We start from the raw sequence: 17,448 nt of genomic DNA, 5'->3' as shown, positions 1-17,448 counted from the left end.
CAGGTAATTTAAAAGCTTGGATTTCTCCCCCTCTCCCTGCCTCCCTCCCTTCCTTCTTTCCTTCCTTCCCTCCTTCCTTCTTTCCTCCTTTCTTTCCTTCTTGCTTTTATTTCCTTCCTCTTATTCCTTCCTTCCTTCTTTCCTTTCTCCCTCCCTCCCTCCTTCCTTCTTCCCTCCCTCCCACCCTCCTTCCTTCTTTCCTTCCTCCCAACCTCCCTCCCTTCCTCCCTCCTTCCTTCCTTCCTTCCTCCCTTCCTCCCTTCCTCTCTCTCCTCCTCCCCTCCTCTCTTCTTCCCTCCTCCCTCCTCCCTTTTCTCTCTTTTGGTTTGTCTCTGCATTATGCATATGTATCAGGTACAGCGGAAACCATAAATTATATTTTAGAATTATTCCAAAAAATAAACCCAAATATTTAGTAATGAGGAGATTGCTGTGCCCTGTGGCAATTCTTTGAAACTGGTGACTGCATTTGGCATTGTTCCTCAGGGTGTCATATGGAACCATGTGGCATCAACACAATTAAAAGATGATCCTGGATAATATCTCAGTTAAAATCAGAAACACTGACAAGCCAAGTGATTAATAAAAGGTCCCATCAGGAACTTTGGACTTGAAATAAAAATGAATCGCTCAAATTCTCACCCTACTGTTTTACTAATTATGTCATTAAGTAGGGAGCTTAGTGAGCCACTTATATATCTTTCACATCTCCTTTTTTGCATCTGTAGAATGAGGACAATAAAACCTGTCCTCCCTCAAAGGATTGTAGTGAGGGTCAAATGAGAGAATGAGTGTAGAAACACTTTATGAGCAATAAATTCCTACATGAATGTAAGGCTTTGCTGTTATCAATGTCATTTCTAAATTTGTAATTTTGGACTTTCACTTTAATGGAATATGTTACAATATACCCTACATAATATTTTGCTATGAAAATAAAAGATGAATCTTTGGTGTTAATTATTTTAAAAATCCTAATGATTAGTTCATTTCCAACTAGAAACAAGCTTTATGCAAGTAAAATACCTTTGAAATAATCATTATGTGATTAAAATTTTATCATAATTTTCAGTTCTTCAGTCATCTCCAGCTCAGGAAATCTTTCAGAAGTTGAAGTCACAGCCAGCCAGATTCTGTCAGAGGAGGGGGCTGTGTGGGCCCTGGAGGTGGTGCAGTGAGGGATGCAGAGTGTGGGCGTGGAGTCTGGGCTCCAGCCTCGCACTAACACTTACAGCTGTGCGTGTTATTTAATATCTGCATGCCCTGGTTCCTCATCCCGAATCACAGACCTTCTTTCTTGCTGTTTAAGTGAGTTAATACTCTTGAAGTGCTTAGCATCATTAGAGTTCCTCAGCAAATATTGGCAATTGCTATAATAAACAAATAATGTGAAAACAAAAATGAATTTGCCTCATTTAAATATAAAAACCTTCTTGATCTTTTTCTCTTGGTGCATTATTCCCCTTCTCTTTTGTTACCTTTATTACCTCAAAAACAGAACTAAGATGGTATCTAGAAAATAATAGGAGAAGGAAAATAATTATGTGCATACTAAAACATTCAGAATGATGTGAAATAAGTCAGGTGGCATTATCACATTTCCAGAGATGCTTTACAAACATGCACATACACACAAAAGCTTACAGATGGGAACATGTATACTCACAAATGTGCAAACACATATGTTTTTTATAAGATAATGTAACTGGAGAAAAAATGGCTAAAAAAATTAATGGTTTTTTTTTTTTTTTTTTGTAGAAACAGGGTCTTGCTGTGTTGTCCTGGCTAGTCTTGAACTCATGGTCTCAAGCCATCCTCCCACCTCATGGCCTCCCAAATTGCTGGGATTACAGGAGTGAGCCATGCCCAGCCCAAAATTAATTATTTTAAGATTTAATACAGCAGGAATAATATTGTTTTGATTGTAGCAAGCCTTACAAATATGACACATCATGTGAAAAAAGTTAAGCTGGAAGTGTAGGTCACAGGAGTAATTTATTAAAAGGTACCCATTAACAACTCAAAATATCTTCGATTAATTCATAATTTAGGCTCTATCTGAAGTACAATAAATATAGTTCAGGATTTTCTTGGTGATATAAACATTAAATGTTATTAATAAAAGTAAATTTTTAGTATCTTACCAAAGTAAGAAATTAAAAATTCAAAATATATCTGTAAGGATTATGAAACTTTTAAAGAAGCTGAGCGGACTTTAAACAGGTGACTTCCATTAAAGATATATATAGAGAAAGAGAAACAGAAACCACAGGTGTTCTGTTCTGCTACTCACCGGTTTTCTTACAGCGATGTATTTTTTCCACCTAGAAGTCAGTCCCGGGTTAGAAAAGCCTTTTTGAACTCTTCAGATGAAAGACAGTCTGTGGGTAGCCATGACTAACAGCTTTAGTGATCTCTCTGATCTACTTTCTCTATTTCACATAATCCGTTTCTTCTGGGCCGCTGTTTCCTAAATACTTCTCAAGGCCATCTGAGCATGTAAAAGAAACAAGGTCATTGAAATACTTCAACTACTTGCCTTCATCTTGGGAGCAATTTCCATGCCACAAGAGTATGAAAGGCTGCTCATATATACACTAGCTCTCTGCATGGGATAAACCTGTGGTTCTTAACTGGCATAGTACCCAATGCATGATATTCACTCAATAGGTGCTCACTGAATAAAAGAGGAGGCCCACTGGGTAAAATGTTCTTTTAAGTCTCAACTTGGAGAGATAACTTTAAACGAAACAATGGTAGTTTTTCTCTGTCACTCTATTAAATATTGATCTATTTAGCATTCATGTAACTACTCTTGCCATTGCTGTTAGATTATTTTGTATTCCTATTTTTTTGGCATCTAATGTTGCTCCAAACAACTAAAAAAAATATGATGTAGTTTGCATAAAGAAGGAAGACAATGATTAGTGAAGTGTTAACAGCACAGTCACCAGGTTTAACAATGAGCCACAGAGGTATAAGCCTTGCTCACAGCAAACAGTGTGCATTAGTCCACAGAGCTAGATGTTTCAGAAGGAGAAACAGGGAGGAGACTTACGGGAGGCAGAATGACAACTGAGATTAAACCAAGAAGATACTGTGTTGTTTTAGAGTCAGCATTCTCATCTTTAATGGTAGTGCCAACTAGGTTTCATTATTCTCTTCCTTTGTTCATAGATGAGAGTTCAGACCAGCACCAATGTTACAGTAAGTACACTTTAAAAATTCCTAATTAAGTCAAAGTTAGGGCTATGATGATGTTTCCTTCACAATTAATTAAAATCTCGATGAAGTACTGAATAGGCTCTGGGTATATGTTTCATATATTATAAATTTATGTTTACTGACTAGGATCAAAACTAAGCCTTGAGCAAAAGCAAAGAGGACCCAGGTCTTACTTTCCGGAGTTAAACTGACTGCAGAGAATTGCTTGGAAACTGGTTACTCCTTGGAAGCTTCAATTTAAAAGCTTCTGAGTTTTTCTGAGCATCTGCTATTGGAGAATGTAAAGAATGGACACCACCTAAGTTGTAAGAACAAGGAGGTAGCCCATGGAAATAATTAGAAAATATTTTTATTTTAAAGTTGAAAATAACATTAAAAGTTTGAGTACAATTTTGTGATTTATTTAATCCACATCATTAATCGGAATAGTAATTGCAGCAGATGTTGTAAAGCTACAGTGACTTGCTTGCAGAATCTCATTATGGATTTACGAGAGCTGGGAGAATGCTGGACTTTTTCATTGCTTGCATGCACTGAATACCCTGAACTACAAAGGAGGGTGCCATGCTGCCTGGCAAAGGAGTCTGGATTCTCTGTAAACTTCTGAACCTCCATTTCTTAAACTGAAAAAAAAAAAAAGAAAGCCAACACTGGAATTTCTAACAGGTTTTACAGAAAGTTAGAGGCCATGCCTGAAATGCATGCAGCAGTCATAAATGGAAGCTTCTGTTTCTGTTCAGGAGTGTGTTGTTGATATTACACATCCTAGCCATGCCAGCTTGGTGTCTTTAGGTAGGACACAAGAAATTCTCCTTGGGCTCCACTTATCATGGACCAGGTAATTACTAAGGTCTTTGTTTTCTAGCATGGGGACAGGGCTCGAGAGCTCGCTTAATCAGTGCCCTAAATCTAGTCTCCTACTGCCCATGTGAAGAAGTAGTCTCACAGCAGTGAATAGTGCACAAAGATGCTCCACCAACTGCTGTGTGCTTCCAGGGAGCAATCCTATCGCTAACTGAATCATTCTCCAGCTGATAGTACTGAGAAACTCAGGGTAAGGGTGAAAGGGGAAAAGATGGGAGCCTGTATCCCAGACACTCAGACAGGATGTACTGCAAGGCTTCTCTGTAATAAGGCAGCAAAATGGGGCTTTTAGTGTGACTAACCTGCTCTTTGGTGACCATCACCAGGTCATAGAAGGAAATGCATTATATTCCCCAATTCTCTGCTTTTCTATCAGGACACCTCCTGGATTACAGGGTGTGATTACCTCTTGCAGCTGAAACGAATCGTAGCCACAACCGAAAGGACCATTATTGTCTGGGATTATAAAGCTCAAGGGAGCAGCCAGGTATTGTGCCAAGAGAAATACTCAAAGAAATGAGATTGTCTTTTCAGTAGTGGTACGATATGAGCAATCCACTTTCTCTATTGAACATCAGTTTCTTCATCTATAAAATGAGAGGATTTAAGTAAGTAATCTCTTAGATCAAGTTCAGCATGTATACTCTCTAATTAAAAGGGACTATTCTTTTCATTTAGTGTATATTTAGTTCAGTGGCGGTTGGGTTGTTTTTGAGAGAGGGGGTAATTCCTTTCTTCTTTTATGCCCTTCTCTGAATCCAAGTATTATCTTTCTTTGGGTATACTCATGTTATCAAGTTCAAATCTTTTCTCCCGAGTCCAGCTTCATTAGGTAAGAAAATTACTAAAATCAAATGTCTAAGTCTGGCAAAAACATCTAATGAGGCAGCCCTTCAGTGGCTGAGATGTTACCGCTTAACCAATCTACAGTATTTATTGGGCATTTGCAGACACTTAGAAGTAAGGATTATGTTCTCTGCACTCAAACAAAACTCAGTCTTGAAGTTCCTCATGAATAAACATAATATATAATATGATGATACAGCAAATTATATGGTGCAACGGGGACTCAGGGAGGGTGAGATCACTGAGCACCGAGGTTATTTAAAAATGTCTTCAGGAAGCAGACTGACTTGGAAGGACATGGAGGATTAAGAAATAAATTAACCTTCCTTCATGCCTTGCTTGTTCCTAGCCTTGGTAAAAAACTAACCTTCTTTTGCTATTTGTTCATAATGTTGTAACCAACTAGTGATGCCAGAATAATTTTAAAGACAGCAGCTTGTTGGTCAATGTACTTTATTATGTGCTGTGTTATAGAGCAGGTTTTATTAATTTCCAAACCCCTAAACTCCAAGATCCTGAACTTTGATCATAACCCCTTCTCCTAATGCTGTTCTGTTTTCACTCTTGCTTTTCAATTCCATAGAAGCCTTTAGTTCCTTGAAAACATCATGTTCCAGTCTTCACTCCCCCTCAACTCTTCTCTTCTTCCCTTCTTGCCTACACCCTCTGGGGGTATCATCTGAACTGGTCAGCCTCACCCTTCATTCTCTTCGATCTTTGTCCTTCAACCTGGAGAGATGCCCTAGCCCTTCTCTGCTCCTTCACAGTGGCTAAGCACTGCTGAAAAAAACCAAACAGTGCTATTTGGCACAATTATGAACTTGGGGTCTGCAGACTCAGCTGGGCTCTCAGTGGCTTCCATCAATCTCTTTCTGGCTCTAACCAGCTCACTGGCCCATTTCTTGTAAGTCATCCACAATTTCAGTATTCTTCTCAGGCTTCTCCCTTTAGTAGATGGACTTGCACTCTATTTTCCTGCAAAAACTGAGTCTACTGTCAGACTTGTCCTCTTTCAAATTCCAGGGCTGTCACCTACAGATTTAACTGGAAACCACCTCCTTACTTTCATCCTCTCTCTCAAGGCAAAATATCCGTGCATTTGACACCCCCTCCCCTCCTGTCTTGGCCAGGACAAGGCTCTACAGCCTCTTCTCTCTCTCAATCTCTCTCTTTAAAAATTGTTTAAGTTTTTTTATTTCCATAGGTTTGGGGGGAACAGGTGGTATTTGGTTACATGAGTAAGCTCTTTAGTGGCGACTTGTGAGATTTTGGTGCACCCATCTCCCAAGCAGTATGTACTGAACCCAAGTTGTAGTCATTTATCCCTTACCCCCTTCCCACCCTTTTCCCCAGAGTCCCCAAAGTCCATTGTGTCATTTTTATGCCTTTGCATCCTCAAAGCTTAGCTCCCTCTTATGAGTGAGAATATATGATGTTTGGTTTTCCATTCCTGAGTTACTTCACTTACAATAATAGTCTCCAATCCCATCCAGGTTGCTGTGAATGCTATTAATTCATCCCTTTTATGGCTAAGTAGTATTCCATTGTATATATATATACCACAGTTTCTTTATCCACTCATTGATTGATGGGCATTTGGGTTGGTTTCACATTTTTGCAATTGCAAATTGTGCTGCTATAAACATGAGTGAGCGAGTAGCTTTTACATATAAGGAGTTCTTTTCCTCTGGGTAGATATCCAGTAGTGGGATTGCTGGATCAAATGGTAGTTCTACTTTTAGTTCTTTAAGGAATCTCCATACTGTTTTCCACAGTGGTTGTACTAGTTTACATTCCCACCAGCAGTGTAGAAGTGTTCCCTTTTCACTGCATCCACACCAATGTCTATTATTTTTTGGGTTTTTGATTATGGCCATTCTTTCAGGAGTAAGATGGTATCATATTGTGGTTTTGATTTGCATTTTCCTGATCATTAATGACACTGAGCATTTTTTTCCATATTTTTGTTGGCCATTTGTATATCTTCTTTTGAGAACTGTCTACTCATGTCCTTAGCCCACTTTTTGATGAGATTGTTTGTTTTTTTTCTTGCTAATTTGTTTGAGTTCCTTGTAGATTCTGGATATTAGTCCTTTGTCAGACGTAGATTGTGAAGATTTTTCTCCCACTCTGTGGGTTGTCTGTTTACTCTGCTGGCTTCTTTTTGCCGTGCAAAAGCTCTTTAGCTTAATTAAGTCCCAGCTATTTACCTTTCTCTTTATTGCATTTGCTCTTGGATTCTTGGTCATGAAATCCTTGCCTAAGCCAATGTCTAGAAAGGTTTTTCCAATGTTATCTTCTAGAATTTTTATAGTTTCAGGTCTTAGATTTAAGTCCTTGATCCATCTTGAGTTGATTTTTGTATAAGGTGAGGGATGAGGATCCAGTTTCATTCTCCTACATGTGGCTAGCCAATTATCCCAGCACCATTTGTTGAATAGGGTGTCCTTTTCCCACTTAATGTTTTTGTTTGCGTTGTTGAAGATAAGTTGGCTGTAAGTATTTGGATTTATTTCTGAGTTCTCTATTCTGTTCCATTGGTCTATGTGCCTATTTTTATACCAGTACCATGCTATTTTGGTGACTATGGCCTTATAGTATAGTTTGAAATCAGATAGTGTGATGCCTCCAGATTTGTTCTTTTTGCTTAGTCTTGCTTTGCCTATGCAGGCTCTCTTTTGGCTCCATATGAATTTTAGGATTTTTTTTCTAGTTCAGTGAAGAATGATTTCACTCTCCTGCTAGACTCCTTCCTCTCAACCTCCTCTTAATCTTCCTCTCAATCAATTCAGGTCCCAGATCAAATGTCACTTTCTCTGGCCATGGGACCTGATGTGGCCTTTTCAGTCACTGTGTATCAGAGCACTATAATTTATTTCCTTAAATGCACTTCTACCAGAATAGTAGCTCTACAAAGTCAGAAACTGTCTTGTACATCATTGCACAGTCGTGCTGCAATAGTTCTTGGCACACAGAAGGAAATATATAGATAAATGTTTGTTGACTGAACAAATTTATAGAGACTGAATCCTGGAAGAGCAATAGCTGTATAGCTTAGTGGCCCCATTCAATAGTACAAAATAAGCTTGACAAATGCTAAATATTTCTGAATAAACTTGGATGGTAGGATATTTTTTCTTCTGGTGACTCCTTGGGACTTTGATATTTGATTTTCCTGTTTGCCACCCAGTTTAATGTCAACAGTCTGGTAACACCTGAACCTTGTTATGCTTACTTTAATATTTTCTTATAAATCCAAAAAAGGGCCATTTACAGTCACGCATCAGAAAAATCTCATTACTTATTGGCCCAGGGGTAGGCACTCTACTCCTTTCTCCACAAAACACCCAAAATAACAATGTTGGGCTCACAGCAAGTGTTCTGTAACTTTTATTTGGTTAACTGGTTTTTTTCTCAAATTATCTTATACGATAGGTGTATCTACAATAAGAAACAGCGGAAAGTGAAATTTTTGTCAAATAATAGGGGAAATATTTATTGAACAGAGCAAAGTAATAGTTCATTAAAGTCATTTTTCTGTTTCTAGGACAATTATTTTGTCATAAAGCCAATGGATCACTGCCTCCTGTGTGTGTGTGTGGTGCCTTTGCCTGACCATCTCTGCCGAGATGACATCCTCTTGGGGGATGATGGGGGTTTTGTGAACAGATTCACAGTCAACAGTGATGACTTTGGAATAAAGCAGGCAAAATCCAAAAGAAAATTACAAAATCAGGTCTTAGACTCAAAGAACTTTAAAAGGTAAGAGTATCATACGGTTAATTTAATTCTTTTAATAATTATAGTCTTTTGCAAGTAAGCTTTATGGTACAAAGTGAAAAATGAGATTTAAATTATAGAAAATAAGAAATTAAGACAAAATTAAAGTAATATAAACAATTAATTATAGTCATTGTTCATGTACACACACACACACACACACACACACACACACACACAGAGTGAAATGCTTCTGGCCTCAAGAAACCGTCAGTGTAATAGCTCCTAATTTAAGTGCTATTGACAACTAAAACTTGCAGGTACTTGAGTAGATTGAAAAGTTAAATGAAAAAATTAAATCATGAAAAAAACTATAAAAGATACATGTGACTAGTTACTAGCACTTGAATATAGGAAAAATTCTAAATATAAAAGCAATGGATATAGAATTGAAAGAAAAAGTTTGATAGATTTGACTATATATAAAATAAAACCTCTGGACATCAAAAGCTAGTATTTCAAAAGCAAACTGGAATAAATATTTGTGACAAATATGACAGACAATGGGTTGATATTTTTAACAGGTCTTAGAGTTCAATTAAAAGATAAAATCCTCCAAGAGAAAAATGAGCAAAGGTCATGAACATGTAATTCACAAACATGTGCACACAGTACAAATGGTCAATAAACATTTCAAAGTGATCATCAGAAAAAAATGCTAACAATAGTTATCCCCAACTGATAATTACCATCTTCCTTATAATTGCAATGTCTTTAAAGTTTTTGAGAAAGGTATGTATTACTTTTATTAGCCGAAAAACCTAAATTTTATATTAAATGGTCTTCCTTATTTATCATAGAAGTACAAGTTAAAATCAGATACAATTTTTCACTTATAAAATCAGAAATGATTAAAAATGGGGAAGACGCTGTGAGCTGGGCATTCTCACATTAGTTGGTGGTAAAAGTATGAGTTGGATCCACCTTTCTGGAAAGAATTTCCCAAGCTGCATCAAGTGCCTTCATAACCATTAATACATTGGGACTTGATATCCCTATCTTCAAAAATACAAGTATGGTTATCACAGCTTTGCCTTGCCTTGCCTTTCTTTCCTGTTTTGACAGAGTCTCACTCTGTCGCCCAGGCTGGAGTGCAGTGGCGCAGTCTCGGCTCACTGCAACCTCCGCCTCCTGGGTTCAAGCGATTCTCCTGCCTCAGCCTCCTGAGTAGCTGAGATTACAGGCACGTGCCACCACGCCAGGCTAATTTTTGTATTTTTAGTAGCAACGGGGTTTCACCATGTTGGTCAGGCTGGTCTCAAACTCCTGACTTTGTGATCTGCCTGCCTCGGCCTCCCGAAGTGCTGGTATTATAGGCTTGAGCCACCGCGCCTGGCCCACAGCATTATTTCTGATGGTAAATTATCTAGTGTCCAACAAAAGGGGAATGGTTAATTTAGATATTAATCATTTACATAAATAATTCAGATATATAAATATATACTATAAATTATATATATTTATATATAAAATACATTTTTTGTCCAACACCTAAAATACATTCAGATTTCAAGGATGTTCAGTAAATCATAGTATAACCATATGTCATGCACCCATTTAATTGTTTTGAAAAATATTTAATGGCATGAAAAGTGTTTATGACATAATGTCAAGTAAAAATTATTTATCTTTCAACATATGAATTTGGGGGATAAAAAATTTTAATTTAATTAATTTTTTATGTATATATGAATCCAGTCGTATAAATGTGTATATGTATGTGTATTTCTACTTAGAAAAATATTGAGTGTAAGTATCCAAAACTTTAATAAATGATTTCTATAGGACTTCAGAGAGGTGATTTTTAAAATTTTGTTTTCTAAATTTTGTACAATGAACATTTTTTCCTTATAAAGACATTAAAAAATGGATTATACTTTGTTATTATGTAACAAATACTTTATCCCAGAGTTAGAATATGCAATTAAAAGCTCATTACAACTGATACTACGTGGAATTAAGACTAGTCCCATTGCTGGAACCCTAAGAATGGTACAATAAAATTTACTGGCTCCATTTTCCATCCTTCACATATAAGCAGTATTACTTAGTCCCAACAAAGAATTAGACCTGATGGAGGACTTCCCCAATCTGTGATGTGCTGCTCTATATACTATTAAGCATTTCATTCTAGTTATGCTAGGCTTTTAGAATAGATGCTGAGACATGAATCTGCTTTTTATTAATATGTGTGCCACCTGTCAGAAAATTCCATGGCTCATTTTTCAATCCCAATCCCTGTTTTCATTAGATAGATATGTGAAAAATGAGATTTAGAAATCTGAGGAAGTTAAGGAATCTGGGTACAGTCAAATGAATGCTAATTCATGTTAGTTCTTGTGGTTATTATATTCATGTAGGTGATTTAATCATGCAGATGATTTAAATCATTCAAGACTGCGGTGTATACATAGGCTGAGTGTTGCGGCATTTTCTTACACCAAGAGATCTTCAAACCTCACCAGCATGACAAGTATTAAGGCCAAAGAGTTAATTAAATTCTGGAGCTATCATACAAGTTTTCCTGCAGCTGACATCCATAGAATTCATTCTTGTTGAATGGGTGGATATGGGGGTAGTAAACACTGATATGCAAACCATTATACAAATTAAAGAAAGAAGTAGCCAGCATCCAGAGTTCAAACATATTTGGCATGAGAATAGAAAGCTCCCTCTCCACTCTGTTTAATGTCATATTGTAGAACTTTCATGCCTTGAGCTGTAAACATTTCTATTCCTCAACTAGAATTTAAGCAACTTGGTGACAAGAATTTTTACCTTAATCATCCTTGTGTCCTTAGTACCTGGGATGCAGTAGGTGTTCAATAGATGGGAATGAGGAGACAAATAAGCCATTAAATATTGGTAAATATAACACCATGAAGACAGAATTTTGAGGCAGAGGTTTTGTCTGTAACCTTAAGCCCCACATTCAAATGTTTTGTGAACTGATGGCCAACAGTCTGACAAGGAATATTATCCCTATCCCCCACTCTATCCCCAGCTTCACCAGTGATCTGAGATTTTACATTGCCCAGTACTTCAGTTTGAAAAGTATTAATGGAAAATATAAATATATTTTCAGATGGATTGATTCAAATAAGATATGAAAGAATATGAAGCATACTGCTCCATTTGGATCATTAGAAATTTTCTAGTAAAATAAAATTAATAGTGCCATTATTGAATTGGGATTCTTCTAGATTATTCTTTTAATTCTGAATTCACAGCTCAAATTTTGACGTGTCTTTTAAAGTTACTTTTCCATTTTAAGTATGCTTGATTATAAATAAACAGTTAAAAGTGGGCCAGGTGCAATGGCTCACGCCTGTAATCCCAGTACTTTGGGAGGCCGAGGCAGGCAGATCACCTGAGGTCAGGAGTTCAAGACCAGCCTAGCCAACATTATGAAACCCCGTCTCTACTAAAAATACAAAATTAGCCAGGCATGGAGGTGCACACCTGTAATCCCAGTTACTCGGGAGGCTGAGGCAAGAGAATTGCTTGAACCCAGGAGGCAGAGGTTGCAGTGAGCCGAGATCGCACCACTGCACACTCCAGCCTAGGCGAGAGAGCAAGACTCCATCTAAAAAAAAAAAAAAAGGTGTTATAATGCATTGGGCTGTATTCTACATTCGGGTTTAGTACAATTCAGTTACAGTCAAAGTAAATTGCTGAATAGAAACTTATATTATACGTTTGTGTGTCTAACATAAATCTCCCCTGCCTTTTCTTAATCCCCAGTGTTAAAAGGAAGCTACATAATGACTGGGTTATGAAAATTAGATATATTTCAGCCCTAAATTGTTTTGGATCCTGCTCTTTAGACAGTAATCATTCATTAGTTTTGGAATCCTTGAAGAGACTCGAGGATAATTTGTAAGTATAGTAATTTATATATATGAACAGTCTGTGAATTTCAAGCTTTTTACAATGATAAAACCATGCGTGCTTTGAAACTTTCAAACTGGCTTTAAAAAAATCGGACATTAACTATTCCATTTGTTTGGGAAGGTTAATTAGATTTCTCAGGAAGAAATTGAAGCCACTTATGCAAATTTGAACATGACGTGTCCTAACATCAACTGTGCTCATTTGTTGTTTATTTCTATCATCTACTGAAATTAATCAGTACGAGTGCATCTATAACATATTTCAAAATATAGTTCTGTTGGTAAAACTTTATAATTTTAAAATCATTCTTACAGGTCATTTGGCTAACCAAGAGCTTGTGAGTATGATCTGTAGACCAGTAATCATGTTTCATGTGTAATATACAAGTTGGCATCCTCATAGAAAGGTTCATTTGAATATTGTCTTATTTTCAATCTGGTTAAATATGTATTAATAACTAGAAAACCATTATTGTATCTTAATTTGGGGTTTTAAAATTGCATTGAGATGTATGCTACAACATGAATGAATATCAAAAACATTAAGCGGAATAACAGACACCAGACAAAAAGACTGCATATTGTATGATTCCATTTATATGTAATATCAAAAAAAGGGCACATTTATAGAGACAGAAAGTACATCAGTGGTTGCCTAGGACTGGTGGTAGAAGCAGGGATCCCACATGGGCACAAGGGGACTTTCTGGGGTGATGAAAATGTTCTAAACTTATTGTGGCAACTGTTGATTGTTACACAATTCTCTAAATTTACTAAAAATTATTGAGTTGTACCCTTACAATGAGTGAATTTTATGATATGCAAATGTTATGGTACCTATTGGGGTATTACATACCCTAATAAAGATGTCTCAGAAAAGCTCATTGAGACTCCTGGCTGCCTTCCAGTCTGGCATGTAAAGAGCTTGGAAGTTGCCATTCCGTCCTAACAAGTAAAAATGTAACAAACTAAAAAATAAATAATTTTTCTTAGATCCATCAGAGAAGTAAGGTCACAAGGCAGTTTTGTTGCCCCCACATTGGAGAGATAGAGGGGCAAACACTGGGAATCACAACTTACTGGAGCAGAAATTCACGGGCAGGAACCCCCTGAATAACCAGTATAGGGCAGGAAAACCTAAATTGTAATGGACAAGTGCTCAGCATGGACAATTTTAGAGTTAAAAATTCCAGGGGTGCCCAGTCATAGGGGCCCCTATGCTTTTGTGAGTTTTACTTCCAGGAGTTCAACAGATTCTTAAAGTGAGTATCAGTGAAAAATTCTCTTTTGCTTCTGGCGGAGGGGAAGGAAAAGGCACCGTTTTGAAACGTGCCAGAACATGTTGTTCTTTCCAAGGTCTGCCCTCAAGAGAAACTATGTTATCAGAGTCTAAGCTATTGGAACTTTGTCAGGGAATAACTCACAGAGGGAAGGAAAACATCCACTCTAACCTCTGGTCGCACCTAAGAGGGAGGGTGAGGAAGACTGACAAGCACTTGTGAAATTCGCAATCCAGACACACAGGCTCATCAAAAGAAGGAGACTTACTCACAGGATTCACCTTCCCCCACAGCTTACCGGCATGTTACTAATGGCCTATTTATAGCAGTTCCCTTTACCCAGTAAATCATGTCCAGCTATCAAGAAAAAAATTACAAGGCATACTAAAAGGCACAAAACAGATTGTCAGAGTGATCAAAAAACAAGACCCAACTATATGCTGTCTATGAGAAACACACTTTAAATATAAAGACACATATAGGCTAAGAATAAAAAGATGCAGAAAGATATACTATGCTAAAACTTATCAAAAGAAAGCAGAAGAAGCTATGCTAGTTTTATATAGAACAGATATCAGTGCAAGGAAAATTGTCAGGGATAAAGAAGGGCATTACATAATGATAAAGGGGTCAATTCTTAAAGATGCTCTGACAATCCTTAACGCGGATGCACCTAATAACAGAGCATCAAAATTAATGAGGCAAAAACTACAACTGCAAGAGACAGAACAAGCATCAGAATCAGATGCAGACACGGCAAGGAGGTTGGAATTATCGGAATGGGAATGTAAGACAACTACAATTAACAGGCTAAGGGCTCGGATAAAGCAGGCAGCAGACGAGAACAGACGGGCATTGTAAACAGAGAGATGAAAATTCTAAGAATAAAAAATTCTAAAGATCAAAAACACTGATAGAAATGAGTAACACCTTTGATGGGCTCATTAGTATACCGGATGTAGCTGAGGAAAGAATTTATAGCAGATTCAAAAACAGAAAGCAAAGAGGAAAAAAACGGAAAAAACAAAACAAAACAAAAAAAACCATAGGATATCCAAAAACTGTGGGCAACTGTGAAAGGTGTAACATATGTGTGATGAGAACACCAGAAGAAGAAAGGGAGAAAGGAAGAAAAGGCACATTTGAAGTAATGACTAAGAATGTCCACAAATTAAAATGAGACACCAAACCCCAGATCCAGTAATATCAGAAAACACCAAGAAGGATAAATGCCAAAAAAATAACTATACCTTGGCATATCATGTTCAAACAGCAGAAAAGTAAACATAAAGAAAAAAACTGGCTGGGCGCAGTGGCTCACACCTGTAATCCCAGGACTTTGGGAGGCCAAGGCGGGTGCATCACAAGGTCAGGAGTTAGAGATCAGCCTGACCAACATGGTAAAACCCCGTCTCTACTAAAAATACAAAAATTAGCCGGGCATGGTGGCGCACACCTGTAATCCCAGCTACTCAGGAGGCTGAGGCAGGAGAATTGCTTAAACCTGGGAGGCGGAGGTTGTAGTGAGCCAAGATCACACCACTGCACTCCAGCCTGGGCGACAGAGGGAGACTGTCAAAAAAAAAAAAAAAAAAACTTGAAATGAGCCAGAGGGGAAAAAAACAACTTATCTGTAAAAAGCAAAGACAAGAATTACTTGTGATTTTTCCTCAGAAATCATAAGCAAGAACAGTTGAGTGAAATATTTAAAGTGTTAGAAGACCTACCAGCCTAGAATTCTGTATACTGTGAAATTACCCTTTAAAAGTGAAGGTGAAACAAAACTTTCCCGGTAAGAAAGGGTAAAAGAAGTTCTTCAGAGAGAAAGAAAAGCCGTAAGTCAGAAACTTGCATCTATATAAAGAAAAGAACAGCATCAGAGGAAGAAAAAGTAAAGGTAAAATAAAAATTGTTATTTTTGTTATTCTTAACTTTTCTAACAGATAATTTGTTCAAATAATAATGACAGCAATGTATTCAATTATATACACAATATACACACATATAAACATATATGTATGTATATACGGTATATTTGCTATGTGTAAGCAAAATAAATGACAGCAATAATACAAATAATGGAAGGAATTAGGATTTTTGTTTATTTTAATATACTTGTACTGCCTGTGTAGTACAGTGTTACTTGAAAGTGGACTTGGATTAGTTGTAAATGTATATTGCAAATGATAGGTCAACCACGAAAAATTGTTTTTTAAAAAATGTGTAACTTATATTCTAAGAAAATAGAGAAAATGAAATCATGTAAAGTGTTTATTTTAAAACACAAAAGGCAGAAAAAGAGTAAAAGACAAAAATAGAAACAAAGAAAAGCAGCAATTAATAGAAAACAATAACAAATATAGTAGATATTAATCCAACTATGTCAATAATTACTTTAAAAGTCAATGGTCTAAATACAGTAGTTAAGAGACAGAGATTGTCAGAGTGATCACAAAACAAGACCTAACTCTATGTTGTCTATAAGAAACCCACTTTAAATATAATGGCACATATAGATTAAAAGTACAGGGATAGGGTAAGATATATCATGCTAACACTTATCAAAAGAAAACAGGAGTTACTATAAAAACACTTAGCAAAGTAGGAATAGAGGGATCATCAACTCGTAAAAAACATCTACAAAAAACCTCCAGTTAACATCATCTATAGTACTGGACAGACAGTTTTCCCACTAAGATCAGGTATAGCATGTTTGCACAATACAAGGTTATTATATACAAGTCAATAACTTTCCTACATCCTAACAATTAACAAGTGGCATTTTAAATTAAAAACATAGGCTGGGCACAGTGGCTCATGCTTGTAATCCCAGCACTTTGGGGGGCCAAGGCGGGCAGATCACCTGTGCTCAGGAGTTCAAGACCAGCCTGGCCAACATGGTGAAACCCCGTCTCTACAAAAATACAGAAATTAGCCAGGCATGATGGTGGGTGCCTATAATCTCAGCTACTTGGGAGGCTGAGGTGGGAGAATTGCTTGAACCCAGGAGGCAGAGGTTGCCGTAAGCCGAGATCACGCCATTGCATTCCAGCCTGGGCAACAGAGCAAGACTCCATCTCAGAAAAAAAAAAAAAAAAAAGAAACACAATGCCATCTACATTCGCATTTGAGAATGAAATACTTAGGTATAAGTCTAACAAAATATGTAAGATCCAAATGAGGACAACCACAAAACTCCAATTAAAGAAATCAAGGAATTAAATGAAGAGATATTCCATGTTCATGAATAGAAGACTCACTATTATCAAGATACCAGTTTTTCCCAACTTGATATGTAGAGTCAATGCTATCTCACCCAAAATTCAGGAAGTTATTTTGTGAATCTTGACAAGTTCATTTTAACATTTATATGGAAAAGCAAAAGGTCTTGAGTATTCATCACAATAATGAAGAGGAAGAAACAAATCATAGGACTGACAAGTCAAGACATAAAGCTATAGTAATAAAGACAGTGCGGTATTGTAAAACAATGGAAAAAATAGATCAACAAAGCAGAAACAGACCCACATAAATATAGTCAACAGATCTTTGACAAAGGA

General features: G+C 36.9%; 1 protein-coding gene and 1 long non-coding RNA gene across 4 annotated transcripts in view; one reads left to right on the top strand and one right to left on the bottom strand.

Annotated features, from left to right (window-relative positions):
- LOC117977605 (uncharacterized) overlaps window positions 1-17,448 on the bottom strand; it is a 188,754-nt gene that overhangs the window by 15,962 nt on the left and 155,344 nt on the right. Inside the window, exons 4-5 of one of the 2 annotated variants that reach the window (XR_010109129.1) lie at window positions 2,294-2,491; window positions 315-1,370 (exon numbers count right to left, since the gene is read on the bottom strand). This is a non-coding gene — a long non-coding RNA (uncharacterized LOC117977605). Of the gene's footprint in view, window positions 1-314; window positions 1,371-2,293; window positions 2,492-17,448 lie in introns of those variants that run through there. The other variant, XR_008620893.2, reaches the window with a different exon arrangement.
- The window catches only part of WDR64 (WD repeat domain 64), a 151,341-nt gene that overhangs the window by 22,568 nt on the left and 111,325 nt on the right, over window positions 1-17,448 (top strand). For both annotated transcript variants that reach the window (XM_055097208.2, XM_034949821.4), the window contains exons 5-8: window positions 3,178-3,207; window positions 4,466-4,576; window positions 8,483-8,697; window positions 12,460-12,594. In XM_055097208.2, coding sequence (XP_054953183.2) covers window positions 3,178-3,207; window positions 4,466-4,576; window positions 8,483-8,697; window positions 12,460-12,594 — 491 coding nt within the window. The remainder of the gene's footprint in view (window positions 1-3,177; window positions 3,208-4,465; window positions 4,577-8,482; window positions 8,698-12,459; window positions 12,595-17,448) is intronic.

Source organism: Pan paniscus, chromosome 1 (assembly GCF_029289425.2).
Source record: "Pan paniscus chromosome 1, NHGRI_mPanPan1-v2.0_pri, whole genome shotgun sequence".
NCBI classification, from domain to species: Eukaryota; Metazoa; Chordata; class Mammalia; order Primates; family Hominidae; genus Pan; species Pan paniscus.
Note: the sequence above shows the minus strand (reverse complement) of the source record. Positions and strands in the feature narration are given on the sequence as shown.